This window comes from Manis javanica, chromosome 17 (assembly GCF_040802235.1).
Source record: "Manis javanica isolate MJ-LG chromosome 17, MJ_LKY, whole genome shotgun sequence".
Lineage (NCBI taxonomy): Eukaryota > Metazoa > Chordata > Mammalia > Pholidota > Manidae > Manis > Manis javanica.
The window spans coordinates 1896565-1914014 of NC_133172.1; the positions used below are offsets into that span (position 1 = coordinate 1896565).

At 40.0% G+C, this 17450-nt stretch overlaps 2 protein-coding genes across 2 annotated transcripts in view; both read right to left on the reverse strand.

Annotated features, from left to right (window-relative positions):
• Positions 1–17450, reverse strand: part of ZNF582 (zinc finger protein 582) — a 136508-nt gene that overhangs the window by 55876 nt on the left and 63182 nt on the right. The gene's annotated exons all lie outside the window — the stretch shown is intronic.
• LOC108385249 (zinc finger protein 28 homolog) overlaps positions 1–17450 on the reverse strand; it is a 43648-nt gene that overhangs the window by 21328 nt on the left and 4870 nt on the right. Inside the window, exons 3-6 of the mRNA XM_037026059.2 lie at positions 14020–14146; positions 13833–13925; positions 10307–10402; positions 1225–3833 (exon numbers count right to left, since the gene is read on the reverse strand). Coding sequence (XP_036881954.2) covers positions 2008–3833; positions 10307–10402; positions 13833–13925; positions 14020–14146 — 2142 coding nt within the window. The 3' untranslated portion in view covers positions 1225–2007. Of the gene's footprint in view, positions 3834–10306; positions 10403–13832; positions 13926–14019; positions 14147–17450 lie in introns of the transcript that reaches the window.

Here is a 17450-nt window from a genome sequence, read left to right on the forward strand (position 1 = left end):
TCTTTGTGCCTATAGAGATCTACCTCCTCCTTTACAGTGCACAGTAACCTACTGAACTGATTTCCCATAATTTAAGTAACCAATTTACTAGTGCTGGACATTTAAGCTGTTTCCACTTTTTAGTAATTCCTTAATAAATGTGCTTATGTATCTACATTTCTGCACTTTTGCTTTTGGAAAGGATAGATTCCTAGATGCAGAACTGTGGCAAAGAGTGATACATTTTCAATGTTAACAGGTCATATACCACATTGCCTCCTGAAATGGCTTTCCACCAATTTACCTTCCCAGCGTATAAACGTACGGTTTCTCAAATCTGCAACAGCGCTGGATCCAATTTGTGCTTTGTTGGTAGTGGACTTCTAAAATCTCCCACTTACCTATTATTGGAGCAGTCAGGAACTTTGTTTTCATTCCACCTCAGAGTTGCTTGTCAGTGCGCTTTCGGACTGTACATCTTATCCCTGCTGCTTGGCAGCAGCACTTTTTATAGGGCTTTTTTGTAGTATGTTTACAATATCTCTCAGCCTATCATGTGTCTTTTAACTTTGCAGTGTTTATACCAAGGAAAATATTTAAGTCTTTTCTGCGGTCCTGTTGCTCTTTTCATGGCTTTTAGACTCGGTGTTCTGCTTACCAGAGCCTCCCTGAGTTAAAACGAAGAGAAATATTCTACGTTCTCTTCTAGGATCTTAATGTGTTTTCTATTTCTTTAATCCACTGAATGAACTTTTAAGGAATGTAATGTGGGCCTGATGTTCAGTTGGATAACTAATTGTCAAATACTATTTAAATAATTCATTTCTCCCACTGATACATCAAAAATATTACTTTTGCAGTAAACTAAATTCATGGGTATTCTGTCTTCTTAAATACTTTCCTGTGATGCTTGCCTATTTACCATTCTACTGATTTTCAGAACTGTCAATGTAAAAACATCCTACAGGGACTGTGACTGGAATTGAGTGAAAGTACAGACATCTTTATATTGAAACTTCCACACAGAAACATGTATGGATCTCCAATTATTAAGGACCTCTGCTCTCCTTCAATAGAGGTTAATACTTTCATTTCTATTTCTAAAACTATGAGTAAATTCATCTATAATTTCTTTTCCTGGATTTGATAATACATCTAAACTGACCTCCTGAAAGTATTACAACTACTTCAAAATGTTCCATTTTAAATATTTTTTTTCTAAACCCTAGAACAGCTTAATTAGTGGTTCCTTGAGAGTTCGGAAGCATTCTTTGAGCCCTTAAAGTAGGGCTAGACTACTCAAGTTCTATGTTTCTTCAACTTTGACTATTAGGAATTTAAAATTTTTGTCTTGACTGTATTTTTACATTCTTCCTGGTAAATTCTACTACTTTTTTTCCAGTCTCATTCTAGGTACTTCCTAAAACATTCTATGTATCAAGTCACAGTGAATTTCCTCACCAGTAAAGGAAAACGGTCTCATGAGGAAGCCACTATATACTACTATGATATCAAGCTTTAAGTATACTGCACTGCCCTAAGATAGCTGCAGTTCCAAAACTGTTATGATCTAGTACTGATATACTGCTTTCCAGACTTCAGTGTTTGAAAGTAATTTTTAAGCACATTTGGAAAGATACTGACCTAATATTTACCACTTAGTATGAGTCAGGCACTATGCCAAGCACTTTATATGCATCAAGGAGTTTAAAATTTCATAACAAGCATTTTCAGAGAGTAATTTAATTACATGTACATTTGGAAAAGACCACCATGGCAGTAGTGTGAAGAATGAACTTGAAAGGTGACAAAAGTGAATGCGAGACCAGTTTTTAGGTGATTGGAATAGTCCAGGTGAAATGATTTCGTTTTGGACCAGAACAATTGAGGACTGAAAGAAGTGGACGAATTCCAAAAGTATTTAGCAGGTATCTCCACAGGGCTTGGTGAGCAAGGGGTGCTTGAGGAGGAGCTGGCTGCCTGAGATTCTATACCATGAATCTTCTGATGATGAGCAAAGTGTGTATTTTATCTGAAGACTTTCCCACGTTCCTTACATTCGTAAGAGCTCTCTCCAGTATGAATTCTTCTATGTAGATTAAGATGTCCAACCTGACTGAAGGTTTTCCTACATTCCCTACATTCATATGGTTTTTCTCCAGAATGAATTCTCTGGTGAACAGTGAGGGACTGACGATGGCTGAAGGCTTTGCCACACGCGCTACATGCAAAAGGCTTCTCTCCAGTATGACATCTTTGATGACAAATAAGTGAGGACTTTGTTCTGAATGCCTTCTCACACTCCATACATTCATAGGGCCTTTGACCAGTGTGAAGCCTCCGATGCCGAGCTCGGGATGAGCTATCACTGAAAGCCTTTCCACAGTCAGTACATTTATAGGGTTTCTCTCCAGTATGAACTCTCTGATGTTGAATAAGGTAGGTAGTCTGGCTGAAGGCTTTCCCACATTCATTACACTCGTAAGGTTTCTCTCCAATGTGAATTTTGTGATGTTGGACAAGGTGTGTCCTCTGGCTGAAAGTTTTACCACATTCCTTACATTCATAGGGCTTCTCTCCAGTATGAACTCTCTGATGAGTAGCCCGCTGGGAACTGATGCTAAAAGCTTTTCCACATTCCTTACATTCATAGGGTTTTTCACCACTATGAATTCTCAAATGACTAGCAAGGTGGATACTCTGTCGAAAGGCTTTCCCACATTCCTTGCACTCATAAGGCTTCTCTCCAGAATGCACTCTTTGGTGTTGGGTGAGTGAAGCACGATGGCTAAAAGCTTTTCTACAAACAGCACATTCATAAGGTTTCTCTCCTGTGTGAATTCTCTGATGGACAGAAAGGGAAGAACCATAGCTGTAAGTTTTTCCACACACATTGCATTTGTAGGGTTTCTCTCCAGTATGAATTCTCCTATGCTGAATGAGTCCTATGTGATCACTGAAGGCTTTCCCACAATCAATGCAATCAAAAGGTTTCTCTCCAGTGTGGTAATACCTCCAGTGACGAATAAGGGATGTGTTCTCCTTGAAGGCTTTCCCACATTCAATACATTCATGGGGTCTTTTGCCAGTGTGACATCTCTGATGTCGGGCAAAGGATGAGCCATCACTGAAGGCTTTTCCACATTCCTTACATTCATAGGGCTTCTCCCCAGTATGAATTCTCTGATGCTGAGCAAGGTGTGCAGGTTGGCTGAAGGCTTTTCTACATTCCTTACATTTATAGGGTTTTTCTCCAGTATGAATTCTTTGATGTTGAATAAGGTGTACATTTTGGCTGAATGCTTTCCTGCATTCTTTACATTCAAAGAGCTTCTCTCCAGTATGTATTCTGTGATGTTGATTAAGGTGTTGACTCTGGTTGAAGGCCTTCCCACATTCTTTACATTCATATGGCTTTTCTCCAGTATGAATTCTCTGGTGAACAGTAAGGGATGAGCTCTGGGTGAAAGTTTTCTCACACTCATTACATTTAAAAAGTTTCTTTACTGTGTAGACTTTCTTGTGTTTTATTACCATGGAATTTTTGGAAAAGCTTTTCTTATGTGACTTGTGGTTATAAGTATTTTCTTGGACATTGTCCAGACGGATAAATTTTCCAACTTTGTTATGCTTGTGGTCTACTTCCTCAGTTAGAGTTTCTTTAGGAAGGACTATGTCTTGCTTGATAAATGTCTGCTGATTTACCAGCTGCTTCTCAAAAAGATCTTCACATTTCCAGTTTTCTCTGAAAGTAGAACACTCAAGTCCATACCTTGTAATTCTCTTCATTAACAAATCATTATATAAAAACTGCTCCAGAGATAATCCTTGTGTCTCAAATCTAGATTCCCAATCTGAAAAATATCAAAAAAGCAAACGTTTCCTTTATCATGGGCTATAACAAAAGAAACATTTAACATGGAAAAGGTGATTCAAAGTAATGAATCTCACAAAATCTATTATGAATGGGCACATGAATGGAAAAAAGTGCAAGAAGACCCCCAGAGAATGAGAGCTCTCAGAGGAACAGGGAAAAGGTGATTGAGGTACTGGAGAAATAGTCTGCAATAGTAATCACATTTTATGCCAGTATTCATGTAACAGACTATAAATTGCCTTCCTCTATTCTTTCTTATAGCTGACTTGCATAGGAAGCTACGTTGACTTTGTTTGAATACAATATCATCACATAACTACTGCTGTTCAAAAAGCTCTACAGATTTCAGGCAACCCAACCACCAATACCCATGCTTTGTGACTTCCCTTGGGGTTTATGTAAAATCCTAGAGTTATCTTGTCATAATTAGAAATGAGTGTTCCTATGAAGCAACTCCATGTGTTTCAATACAATGAGCTCTCCATTTCTCAAAGATCCCTGAACTTCAGGCTGCATAGTAAAGTATTTTTCCATTCACTTTCTTATTTTCACTATCCTAGAAAAAAATGTCACTTCTCTGGCCACATCTCAATGGGGTTTTACCATGTATCTCTTCTTGAAGAAACTAGTTTCATAATGAGAGGCAGGTTGGTATTATAATTATTAATAATGTTCTTATATACTGCCACATAAGTACCTTTCTTGCCTTGAGGGCTAAACATAGGTTTTGGGAAGGAATAAATGTGCCTCAAACACTGCTATTAAGTCACTTAACATGTATCACAGAAACTCAGGCATACTAAGAAGTTCCCAATAAATACATAATGAAGAAATCTGTATTGAAGAGGTGATACTAGAGAAAACTTTAGGGAAAAGGTGACACCAGGAACGGGCACAGGGGAAAGTGTCTTCCTGTCCTATCTCATCTGTAGCAAGTCGTCATCAACTGATCCAATTCTTCCTAAAGAGTTTCCTATGTGTCAAGCATTAGCCACACTAAATAAAAGGCAGAACTGTTCTTGAGAAGACCAGAAAGTGATAAGGAAGGCAAGGCCAGCAAAGAAAGTAATTCAAAAAGAATATGAAGTATGAAGTGTGAGTCTATGTAGTAAAAAGTAAAGTTGGTATAAAAATTAAAGAGATTGGAGAGATCAAATCTACTAGTGCAGTTAAGTTAGCAAGCTTCCTACCCCAGGTCATTCCCCATAACAGCAATACCCAGGCTTCAGTAATTCTAGCACTATGGCCCTAGAGACTCAATAAACCAATCACTGTCTTTCTTACACAAACAGACTGTGGGGAGCAATACTAGACAGAGAAACAGCTGAATGCGTCACCTGTTTCTCCCTCAAACTGACTTCCTTGTCACACACAAGTACTCAACTCCAGTCTCCCATGAAAGCCATCATGTTGGCTTTTCTCAAAAGACACTGAGTCGTCTTACTCACTTAATAATACTGAAGACTGCTCCCCCCCAAGACAGTGGCATGAGAAGTGCGGCAGAAATCTCTCAAAACCACATGTATTTTGAAAATACAGCAAATACAACTATTCCTAGAAAAGTGACCAGAAGTAAGACGGCACCAGCCAGTCTCCATCTGGGATAAGTCAACATCTCATGGAAAAGGGTGACGTAAAAAAGGTGCGACCTGCTGGGACCCGAGCACTCCCCCCACCCCAGCTCACTGGCAGGAGGAAGGGACTCAGCGCGGGGAGGGAGCGGAAGCCCAGGACTGCCAAATACCCAGCCCTGGAGATCTACCCCGGAGCACAGACCCGCACTGCATCCTGCTCTGGAGATTAGAGGGGCTGAAAACCAAAAATAGAGACTAAGACTGCAGACAGGTTCCCACAACCTCGTGTCCTGGGACAAAAGAAAAGCAGGCGCTTTGAAAAACTTTTCAACAGTCAGAAGACTGCTAAAGGGGCAAGGGTTTAGGAGAAGGAACAGGTGGACAAAATCGGCCCTGCACACTCAGCCCAGCAGGTTGGAAACTTTCAGGAGCTTCAGGCGATCCATCCCCATGGTCGACAACGCAGCCCCAAGGTCCTCCACTGTGATAAGCAGCCTGCTGCTCCTTAGTCCCCACCGGCACCTGCGCACAAACCTGCTGTCTTGCCATTGCTGCAGACCAGCCGGAAGGCAGCCCTGCCTACAGCAACTACACAGTTTAGTGTAGAGGCTTCTACCTGTCCATGGCTTACTGGCCCAGACACTGGAGACAGGCACAGTGACTGGGAATCACAAAAAGGCTCTGTCCTCGTGGCAGAACCCCCGCTGCTCATCTGCGACCCCTGCTGAGACTGCTTCCTGCACGTGGCTAACTGGCAGAGACAGCGGAGACAGGCACTGTGACAGGGAAGCATAAAAGGGCTTTGTCCTCATGGCAGACTCCTGGGCCGCTCGCCTGTGACCTCTGCCATTGCCCAAGGCCATCCCAAGGGCCACCCCACCCACAGCAGTTTAGAGATTAACCCAGCGGCTGCTGTCTGTGCGCAGTTAACCAACACAGACAGCAAAGACAAGCACTGCGACAGGCAAGCAGGAAGGGACTTTGTCCTTTCAGCTGATGCCTGTGATCACTCCTATCACTCCAGGACTATGAAAAGGCAGAAGAAACTTGTTCAATCCAAAATACCTCAAACACCAGAAAGAGGGCTTGGTGAGACTGAAATCACCAATCTTCCTGAAAAAGAATTCAAAATAAAAGTCATAAGCATGCTCACGGAACTACAGCAAAATATTCAAGACCTAAGGGATGAATTCAAGAGGGAGATAATTGAAATGAAACAAACAATGAAGGGATTTAAAAGATGATCAGATGAGGTAGAGGAGACAGTAAGTGGAACAGAAATTAGAGAATAGAAATACAGAGAAGCTGAGGCAGAGAGAAAAAAGGATCTCTAGGAATGAATGAATATTAAGAAAACTGTGTGACCAATCCAAAGGGAACAATATTCACATTATAGAGGTACCAAAATAAAAGAGAAAAAAAGGGATAGAAAGTGTCTTTGAAGAAATAATTACTGAAAACTTCCCTAATCTGGGGAAGGAAATAGTCTCTCAGGCCATAAAAGTCCACAGATCTCCCAACACAAGGGACCCAAAGAGGACAACACCAAGACATATAATAATTAAAATGGCAAAGATCAAGGACAAGGAAAGAGCATTAAAAGCAGCCAGAGAGAGGAAAAAGATCACCTACAAAGGAAAACCCATCAGGCTACCATCAGACTTCTCAGCAGAAACCTTACAGGCCAGAAGGGAGTGGCATGATATATTCAATGCAATGAAGCAGAAGGGCCTCGGACCAAGAATACTCTACCTAGAAAGATTATTTAAATTTGAAGGAGAGATTAAACAATTCCCAGATAAGCAAAAGTTGAGGGAATTTACCTCCCACAAACCATCTCTACAGGGTATTTTAAAGGAACTGCTCTATATGGAAGTGCACCTAAGGCTAAATAGCTGTCACCAGAGAAAATAAAATCACAGCAAAGGAACGAGACCAATTAAATATTAACCAAATGCTCAATTAAATCAGCTACCCACAAAGTCAGCCAAGGGATACACAAAGAGTATGGAATATGACACCTAACACAAAGAGAGGAGGACGAAGAAAATGAAGGAGAAAGGGGAAAGAAAGAAAAAAGAATCTTCAGATTGTGCTTATAACAGTGTAATGAGTGTTAAGGTAGACTGCTAGACAGTAAAGAAGCTGCCCTTGAACCTTTGGTAACCATGAATCCAAAGCCTGCAATGGCAGTAAGTACATATCTATCAATAATCACCCTGAATGTGAATGGACTGAATGCACCAATCAAAAGACACAGAGTTATTGAATGGATAAAAAAGCAAGACCCATCTACATGCTGCCTACAAGAGACTCACTTCAAACCCAAAGACATACACAGCCTAAAGTGAAGGGATAGAAAAAGACATTTCATGCAAACAATAGGGAAAAAAAGCAGGAGTTGCAATACTTGTATCAGATAAAATAGACTTCAAAACAAAGAAAGTAATGAGAGACAAAGAGGGACATACAATGGGGAAATGACAGCCTCTTCAGCAGCTGGTGTTGGGGAAACTGAACAGCTACATGTAAGAGAATAAATTGGATTACTGTCTAACTCCATACACAAAAGTAAACTTGAAATGGATCAAAGACCTGAATGTAAGTCATGAAACCATAAAACTCTTAGAAGAAAACATAGGCAAAACTCTCTTGAATATAAACATGAGCAACAGACACTTCTGCAAAGAAGAAATTCAGATGGCCAACAGGCTCATGAAAAGATACTCCACATTGCTAATCATCAGAGAAATGTAAATTAAAACCACAATGAGATATACCTCACACCAGTTAGGATGGCCAACTTCCAAAAGACAAACTACAAATGCTGGCGAGGATGTGGAGAAAGGGGAACCCTCCTTCCTACACTGCTGGTGGGAATGTAAATTAGTTCAACCACAGTGGAAAGCAGTATGGAGGTTCCTCAAAAAACTAAAAATAGAAATATCATTTGACCCAGGAATTCCACTCCTAGGAATTTACCCAAAGAAAACAACTTCTCAGATTCAAAAAGACATACGCACCCTTATGTTTATCGCAGCACTATTTACAATAGCCAAGAAATGGAAGCAACCTAAGTGCCCATCAGTAGATGAATGGATAAAGAAGATGGGGTACATATACACAATGGGATATTATTCAGCCATAAGAAGAAAACAAATCCTACCATTTGCAGCAACATGGATGGAGCTAGAGGGTATTATGCTCAGTGAAATAAGCCAGGTGGAGAAAGACAAGTACCAAATGATTTCACTCATCTATGGAGTATAACAACAAAGGAAAACTGAAGGAACAAAACAGCAGCAGAATCACAGAACCCAAGAATGGACTAACAGTTACCAAAGGGAAAGGGACTAACGAGGGTGGGTGGGAAGGGAGGGATAAAAGGATTAAGGGGCATTATGATTAGCACCCATAATATAGGGGGAGCATGGGGAAGGCAGTATAGCACAGAGAAGCTCACTATGCTGATGGACAGTGACTGTAATGGGTATATGGTGGGGACTTGATAATAGGGGGAATGAAGTAACCACAATGTTGCTCATGTGAAATCTGAGCCTCAGATTGTATATCAATGATACCTTAATAAAAATAATAGTAATAATAATACTGAAGACTATACAGTGACTCCATGTCCCACCAGATTTATACCTTCTTCATCCCCTCTCCCTCCTGTGCCTGTTTTTCATGGGGCTATTACCACTTATCAGGAAAGTTCCTCTTTCTGTTTCCCTATTTAAGGCAGGAGATAGCTTCCTACATAAGCAAAGTATAAAGTGTGTGTAAGCTGGACTTACTTCCCTTCCAGTATTTGGGCATTTGGAGGACCCTGGTAGTCTAGGATCCAAAGCATCCCAAGATATAAAGATCAAATACTGCTACAGAAGTGAAAGGGAAAGTTCATAAAGGCATAATGATCCTGTATGATCCCAGCATTTCTTTGTCTTTGTGAACTTTCAGTTCTGCAAGGGAGGCAGAAAATAAGCATGTAAACCATAAACCAGTCCACTGCAGCCCTTCCTTAGTGTTATAAAAAGAAAAAATGGCTCGGTAGGCAGTAATTGGGTCAGAGTAGGAGAATGTTCATTATATAACATAACCAGGGAAGGCCTCTGATGAGATGATTTTTGAGCTCTGGCCTGATAGCCAAGCATGGACAGGGAGTGCAGAGAGGGGCATTGTAGGCAGAGAAACAAGAAATGCAACAGCCTTAGTCAGTAAAGAGCTTGGTGCGTTCAAAACAATGGGCCAACACTGCTTCTCAACTCTATTGTCAGACAGACACATGGAGGGAAAAGAATGACAATGCCTGTGATCCAAGCAGAACCCACCTTGGAACTCAGCTGCCTCTGGCCCCAGCTGGTCCCCCGAGACTTTGAGACTCAGTATTTTGACATCCCTGTAGCATACTTGAAGAATATGTGGCTATCTTGCATAGTTTAGAAAACTCCAAACTAAAGTATAGTGAAAAAGCTAAAAAGTGATAGTGGATAAGACTGGAGAATTAGGAAGGAGCTGGTTACACATGGCTGGTAGGGTTTGGATTTTCCTATCTGCAACAGGAAAGCAAAGAAAGATTTAAAGCAGCAGGGTATGCTATGATTCACAAGCAGCAACTGATTTTAGATTAAAGAAACACAGAAGCTTATATACGTCCACATGGCAAAAATAGAGAGGATGGGAAGGAACTGGATAAAGATTGTGCAAAATGAGTTACTTGGGAGAAGAGAGCCAAGCAGAAGAGAAGATATTTGGGTCGTCATTGCTAATGAAGTTTCAGTTTTCTCCCCGGGCTGGCGAACAGTCTGTAAGACGCACAAGAAAGGAGGAAGCCCCGCCTCTGGGAGCGGCTGAGCCGCGGCTCTCCCACACTCACCTGGGCGCGCGTTTCTTGTCGTCTTATCCTTCATCTCCCAGGGTTCTTCCCCTTGTTCCAATAAAGAGATGACATATGGCTTAGAGACGCAGAGTCCTACATACAAAAAAAGATGAAAAGTGGCCATGTTTTAGGTATTTCAGAACTATAAGCCAATTAATTCCTTAGTTTTAATCCAATGGCATTATATGAATGATTAGATCAAGGGGTGAAGGACATTTTAAGACAGACTACATAACGCTTCTAGCATAGTCTAGTGGGATTGCCAAATATCAACTCTATAAAAGTCAATTTTCTAAGGGGCAGGAGGCAGAAATTCGGCCCAGCATTTTCAGAAGATCCTCATACAGCAGCAGGTGAGGTATAGTAAAGGGCCCCTACAGGTAGTGTGGGATTTGAGTCAAGTTCACTGCCTGCTTTAAAAAAAAAAGTCAATACTCTTCTGAGGAATACGATAGAATCCAGAGTCTCTATAATACATTATTCACAGTATCTGGAATAAAATAAAAAATTAATGGATTGGAATTTATTCTCATTAAGAAGATAAAGGAAAAAGTGAGTTAAAAATTATTTTTGTTAATGGAGAAGCAACCTATGATAACACAGATTTTGGAATTAGTAGACCAGGATTAGCAGATCTCTACAATGCAGTATTGACAGTATCCAGGATAAAATAAAAAATTAATGCATTATCCAAGAATGAACTAATGGTTACCAAAGGGGAGGGGTGTGGGAGGGTGGATGGGGAGGGAGGGGGAAGGGGATTGAGAGGTACTATGTTTAGTACACATGGTGTGGGGGATCACGGGGAGAGCAGTGTAGCACAGAGAAGGGACACAGTGGATCTGTTGCACTGATGGACAGTGACTGCACTGGGGTATGAGTGGGGACTTGATAACATGGGTAATGTAGTAACCACATTGTTTTTTCATGTGAAACCTTCATAAGAGTGTATATTAATCATACCCTAATAAAAAAACTTTAATGCATTAGTCAATCCCTATCAAAATACCAACAGCATTCTTAAACCAACTGGAACAAATACTTCTAAAATTTATGTGGAACCACAAAAGACCCCGAATAGCCAAAGCAATCCTGAGAAGGAAGAATAAAGCAGGGGGTATCTCGCTTCTCAACTTCAAGCTCTCCTGCAAAGCCACAGTAATCAAGATAACTTGGTAGTGGCACAAGAAAAGACCCACAGACCAGTGGAACAGAATAGAGAGTCCAGATATTAACCCAAACATATATGGTAAATTAATATATGAAAAAGGAGCCATGAACATACAATGGGGGAAATGAAAGCCTCTTCAACAGATGGTGCTGGCAAAACCGGACAGCTACATGCAAGAGAATGAAACTGGATCACTGTCTAACCCCATACACAAAAGTAAACTAAAAATGGATCAAAGACCTGAATGTAAGTCATGAAACCATAAAACTCTTAGAAAAAAACATAGGCAAAAATCTCTTGGACACAAACATGAGCAACTTCTTCATGAGTATATCTCCCCGGGCAAGGGAAACAAAAGCAAAAATGAACAAGTGGGACTATATCAAGCTAAAAAGCTTCTGTACAGCAAAGGACACCATCAATAGAACAAAAAGACATCCTACAGTGTGGGAGAATATATTCATAAATGACAGATCCGATAAAGGGCTGACATCCAAAATATATAAAGAGCTCATGCACCTCAACAAACAAAAAGCAAATAATCCATTGAAAAAATGGGCAGAGGATCTGAACAGACAGTTCTCCAAAGAAGAAATTCAGATGGCCAACAGACACATGAAAAGATGCTCCACATCGCTTGTCATCAGAGAAATGCAAATTAAAACCACAGTGAGATATCACCTCACACCAGTTAAGATGGACAACATCCAAAAGACAAACAACAAATGTTGGCGAGGTTGTGGAGAAAGGGGAACCCTCCTACGCTGCTGGTGGGAATGTAAATTAGTTCAACCACAGTGGAAAGCAGTATGGAGGTTCCTCAAAAAACTAAAAATAGAAATACCATTTGATCCAAGATTTTCACTTCTAGGAATTTACCCTAAGAATGCAGCAGCCCAGTTAGAAAAAGACAGATGTACCCCTATGTTTATCGCAGCACTATTTACAATAGCCAAGAAATGGAAGCAACCTAAGTGTCCATCAGTAGATGAATGGATAAAGAAGATGTGGTACATATACACAATGGAATATTATTCAGCCATAAGAAAAAAACAGATCCTACCATTTACAACAACATGGATGGAGCTAGAGGGTATTATGCTCAGTGAAATAAGCCAGGCGGAGAAAGACAAGTACCAAATGATTTCACTCATATGTTGAGTATAAGAACAAAGCAAAACTGAAGGAACAAAACAGCAGCAGAATCACAGAACCTGAGAAAGGACTAACAGTTACCAAAGGGAAAGGGACTGGGGAGGATGGGTGGGAAGGGAGGGAGAAGGGGGAAAAGGGGCATTACGATTAGCTGACATAATATAGTTGGGGGGGTGCACAGGTGGGCTGTACAACACAGAGAAGATAAGTTGTGATTCTACATGGGGTTTGTGGTGGGGACTTGGTGATGGGGGGAGTCTGGTAACCAAAATGTCGCTCATGTAATTGTAGATTAATGATACAGAAAAAAAAATCAATGCATTAGGATTTCTTATTAATTAGAAAGAGGAAAAAGTGAGTATAATTAGAAAGAGGAAAAAGTGAGTTAAAAAAAAATGCTGTTAATGGAGTTCCAACCTGTGATAGCACAGATGTTGGAATTAGTAGACCAGGATTTTAAAATAGCTTTTATATCTCTACTGAAGAATGTAAAGGAAAATGTGCTTGTAATTCCTCAGCACAGAATTAGAAATTACAAACAAGTACCAAGTGGAAAGCTAGATTTGCAAAATAGGGTATCTGAGATTTAAAAACTCGCCACATAGGCTTAACACAACACTGAAGAGGACAAGGGAAGAGTTAGTAAACTTCAGGATAAATCAGGAGAAATTATTTAACCCGACAGAGAAAAAAGATTTTAAGCAGCACACAGCCACAGCTACACAAATATCAAAGGTTCTAACATTCTTGTAACTGAAATCCCAGGAGAAGAGAAGAGAGCAGAAAAAATTATTTGAAGAAATAATGGTGAAAAATGTCTCAAATTTGGTGAAAGACATACATGTAGTTTCAAGAAGCTCAGTAAACTAAAAGCAACATAACAGGGGCCTTTAGGGAACAGAAAGCTAATCTAGCCGGCAAGGCGGCCCCAGGGCTGCGGGGCCACAGCTGCATTGCTAAGAACAACTGGAGCCGTATTTTCATGGTTGGTGGCTCACTGGTTCACTTACTGCAAGTTAGTAAAAATATACAGATTTTAAAAGCAATATGCTGAATTTATAATAATCCAGCCATGTTCTCAGTGGACCTGCTGCCACCTGGTGACAATACCACAGGACGGAGGCAAGAAGGCGGCGCAGCAGGCTGGCCAGAGCCACAGCATGTCCATGCTCCCAACCAACTAAAGGGCACATTTACGGATCATCTGATTCACATCAAATTCACTGACTCTACATCTGAAATTTCCATCAATCCCTGAATATACTCTTTTTTCTTCAGGTGCCATCTGACCTACACACGGTAGGGAAAAAAAGTTTTAATAATATACAAAAATGTAAAGTCTTTAAAGTAAGTCTGAATCATGCAGAAGGGAAAAGATCCTCACCCAGTGACGCCAGGTTCTGATAGTTCTCCAACATCATACTCCTGTACAAACTTCTCTGAGCAGGGTTCAGCCTCTCCCACTCCTCGTGGGAAAAGTCTACTGCTACATCTTTAAATGTCACCAAGTCCTGAAATGACATAAATATACTCCTGGTCAACCAGTGCTCATGTCCACTCATGACTCCAAGTTGAAGTGTTAAGCTGCCCCACTTTATGTAAAAAATAGCCCTTAGAGAAAAAAACCTTAAACATATTATAATATTAAGTTCCAATCTAAAATAGTACTTATTAAGCAATAACTTGCACTGTATACATTGGTGCTAATCCATTTCTCAGCACGGGGCGATGCGGACAGGTGACCACAGAGCCGTAACTGAGAGCTTCAGGGAAAGACATGCACTTGTGACTGACCTTTCAAAAACAACAAAAAGGAGTATTTAAGTTGACATTTTGCCAGTGGTACTCTATGGAATCCTAGTGTTTCAGGGGGCAAGAGGGATTCAATTGATATGGCTAATCTTTTTTTCTTACACCATAAAAAATGAACATATTTAGAATGTTATTTTCTTAAGCTATGCCACAAGAACTAGCCTGCCATGCCACAGCACAGCAAGCTGGGTAGCGATACAGAAATCCTCCAGCATAAACCACAACACATCCAATTTGGGTACTGAATTTGGGTACAACAAACCAATATATAATTAGACAATATCAAAATAATTATAGTTTTTAGTTTCCTAAAGATGTAAATGTATTGGGAAAAAGTAATGTCCAGTTATAATCACCAGCAAGTTATATGGAAATTTAAGTATTTTAGGCATTTTTCACCTTCAAGTTTATTTCCATTGAAAATAAAAATCTCTATAAGGCTCAGTGCCTGATTTGCAAAATTACCAAAGACATTTTGAACTTACTATATAAAGACAAAGCTGGACACAGAACATCTTCATTGCTCTTAAACAGTAAACACTTAAGTTTAGAACAAAGGCATGACAGAAGATTCTCCAAGTATGGGACTTTAAGGGATGTATACATCTTTGAGAAAATATTTACTATATTTTTCACATAAAGGTATTAAAAGGTTTTTAAGATTCACTGTGAACTAGTGAACTACTGGTTTCCTGAATTCTGGTCTGTACCTTCTGGTCAGGTGAGACTAACTTTTTGGTTGAGACCCATCATTTTACATGTTCTTATAAAACTAAATGACATGAAATTACCACTGCAAGCAAAAGGCAGTCACATTCTTTCCAACATTTGGTATAATTTGGTCACTGGCAAAGACTTAGGTGTTTTGCTGTGGCCATTGAAAAATTAATTTGATTGCTTGTGATTCTGATACCCATGGTTATTTGGTACGTGTGCTATCAGACTTCCCAATATTTTAATGGATACCTTATATATATGTATGTCTGTGGTTATTTTTTACTGGTCACTTTATATTCAATAAAGAAAATTTTAATTTATAACATTTGAAAAGCTTGTAATTTTTTTCTTTCTTTTTGCTAGTTTAAGAAGAAAACATTTACTGCAAGGTATAAGGTAACTAATGGGATTTCCAGAAGGACTAAAGAACCCAGTTTGGATGGTACATAACCAAGACATACACAACTGGGAGAAAAGCCCAATTATACCAAGACAGTATCTTTAAAAATCCCATTCTCCATTGTCATCCATACCTGACCACCTAACGTGCTAGGGATTTAGCCAGTAGGAACCTAGACCAGAGTGGCTCCAGAAAAACCAAATCCCTCTGCCAAGATGCAGGCTAGGAAAGCCTATTTCCGTGCACGCAGCCCCTGCTTCCTGTTGTGGCTGCACTGGCAGTCTCTGCTTGGGGTAAGATAAGCCACATACAGAACCCTATTTGCAAAAGAGTCTGCATGATGCAGTTTTCCGCTTTCTGGTGTACCACAGAGCCCTGGAAGGGGGCTGAGGTGGGTCTGAATGTTAAATCTGCAGTGTTAACAACAATATGCAATCTCAGCCAGCTAAGAAAGTAACCCAAAATTTACCTAGGGAGAACCCCAAAACTAACTGATATTAATGCAGTTCTTTCCCTCATGGGTAAATGTATTTAGTGCTGGGAAGATACAGAATTGAGAACAAACATTAGCCACGTTTGTTCTGATCGACAGTTATTAACGCTGTTGTGTATGTGGGAAGAGGTAGGCAGAGAAATTTCATTAATCTAGTGTTCATACTTTTGCATATATTAGAAATTTTCCATTAAAAAAATGATAAAAATCTTAAAAATACTCCCATGAAGGAAATCAAAACCCAATCTAAAAAGTATACAAGCTAATGACTTTAAAAAGCATGTGATAAAAAAGATATATCATCAATCTGCATCTATGAAAAAACATAAATATACAAAGCAAACAAATCCATAAGACTGTTTAACACACCATTCAGAATTAGACATCGCTAGAAGACAAAAACTAGTAAGGTCATAGCAGAATTGAGTAACATTAGCGAGTTTCATTTAATTTATAATCAACCTTATGACTACTTCTTTTGTAAATATTTGTAAAAATACATACAGGAGTTGATATTATACTTGGCTAAGAAAGGCCTTAACATTTTTTTAAACCTAAAGATTTTCAGGCTATATTCTGTTTAGGAGTCAGCTCAATTAAAAACTATGGAAAGATGAATTAAAAACCCTATCTACACGAAAACTGAAACACAATCTATGGTAACATACAAATAATAAAATTAGACCAGAAAAACAGGTAAAAATGGCAGAGAGCATGTATAAAGAGGGGACCCTCAAACACCGCTGGCTAGAATGTAAAATGGCACAGCCACTTTGAAAACAAGTCTGGCAGTTTCTTAGAAAGTTAAATATGCATTCAGCATAGGCTCTCACAATGCCACTTGTGTGTTAATCTACCACGATGATGTACTTAACCCTTTTCGGGTTCTTGGATTCAATTCCGTGTGTGGGGGGAGGTGGGTCTTCCTATACATACAACACTAAGCAATTCTCGACCACCAGGGTGTCTAAGAATTCAACCCAGTTCTGATGCTATCTGCTCTGAGACAGCACCAGATTCCCAGTTGAAGGGCTCTGTCCTACAAGACTGCCCTCCACTCCCGACTCCGGACACCGGTTGCAAGACCCAGGCAGTTCCCTGGGCTTCTGACCTACAGGCTACAGATTGGAAGTTCCCATTCCCACGACCTCCCCGTTAGGTTTGATTAATTTCCTAGAGCGGCTCACAGAACTCAGGAAAACACCTACTGTTTACTAATTTAATAAAGTATACCATAAAGGATACAAGTTAACATCCAGATGAAGAGATACATCGGGCAAGGTCCCAAATAAAGGGGCTAGTGTCCGTGGAGCTTGAGGCCTGGCTCGGTGGCATGTGGGGGTGTTCTGGTTAACCATGCCTAGATGCTCTCTGATAGAGAAGCAGGATCTGA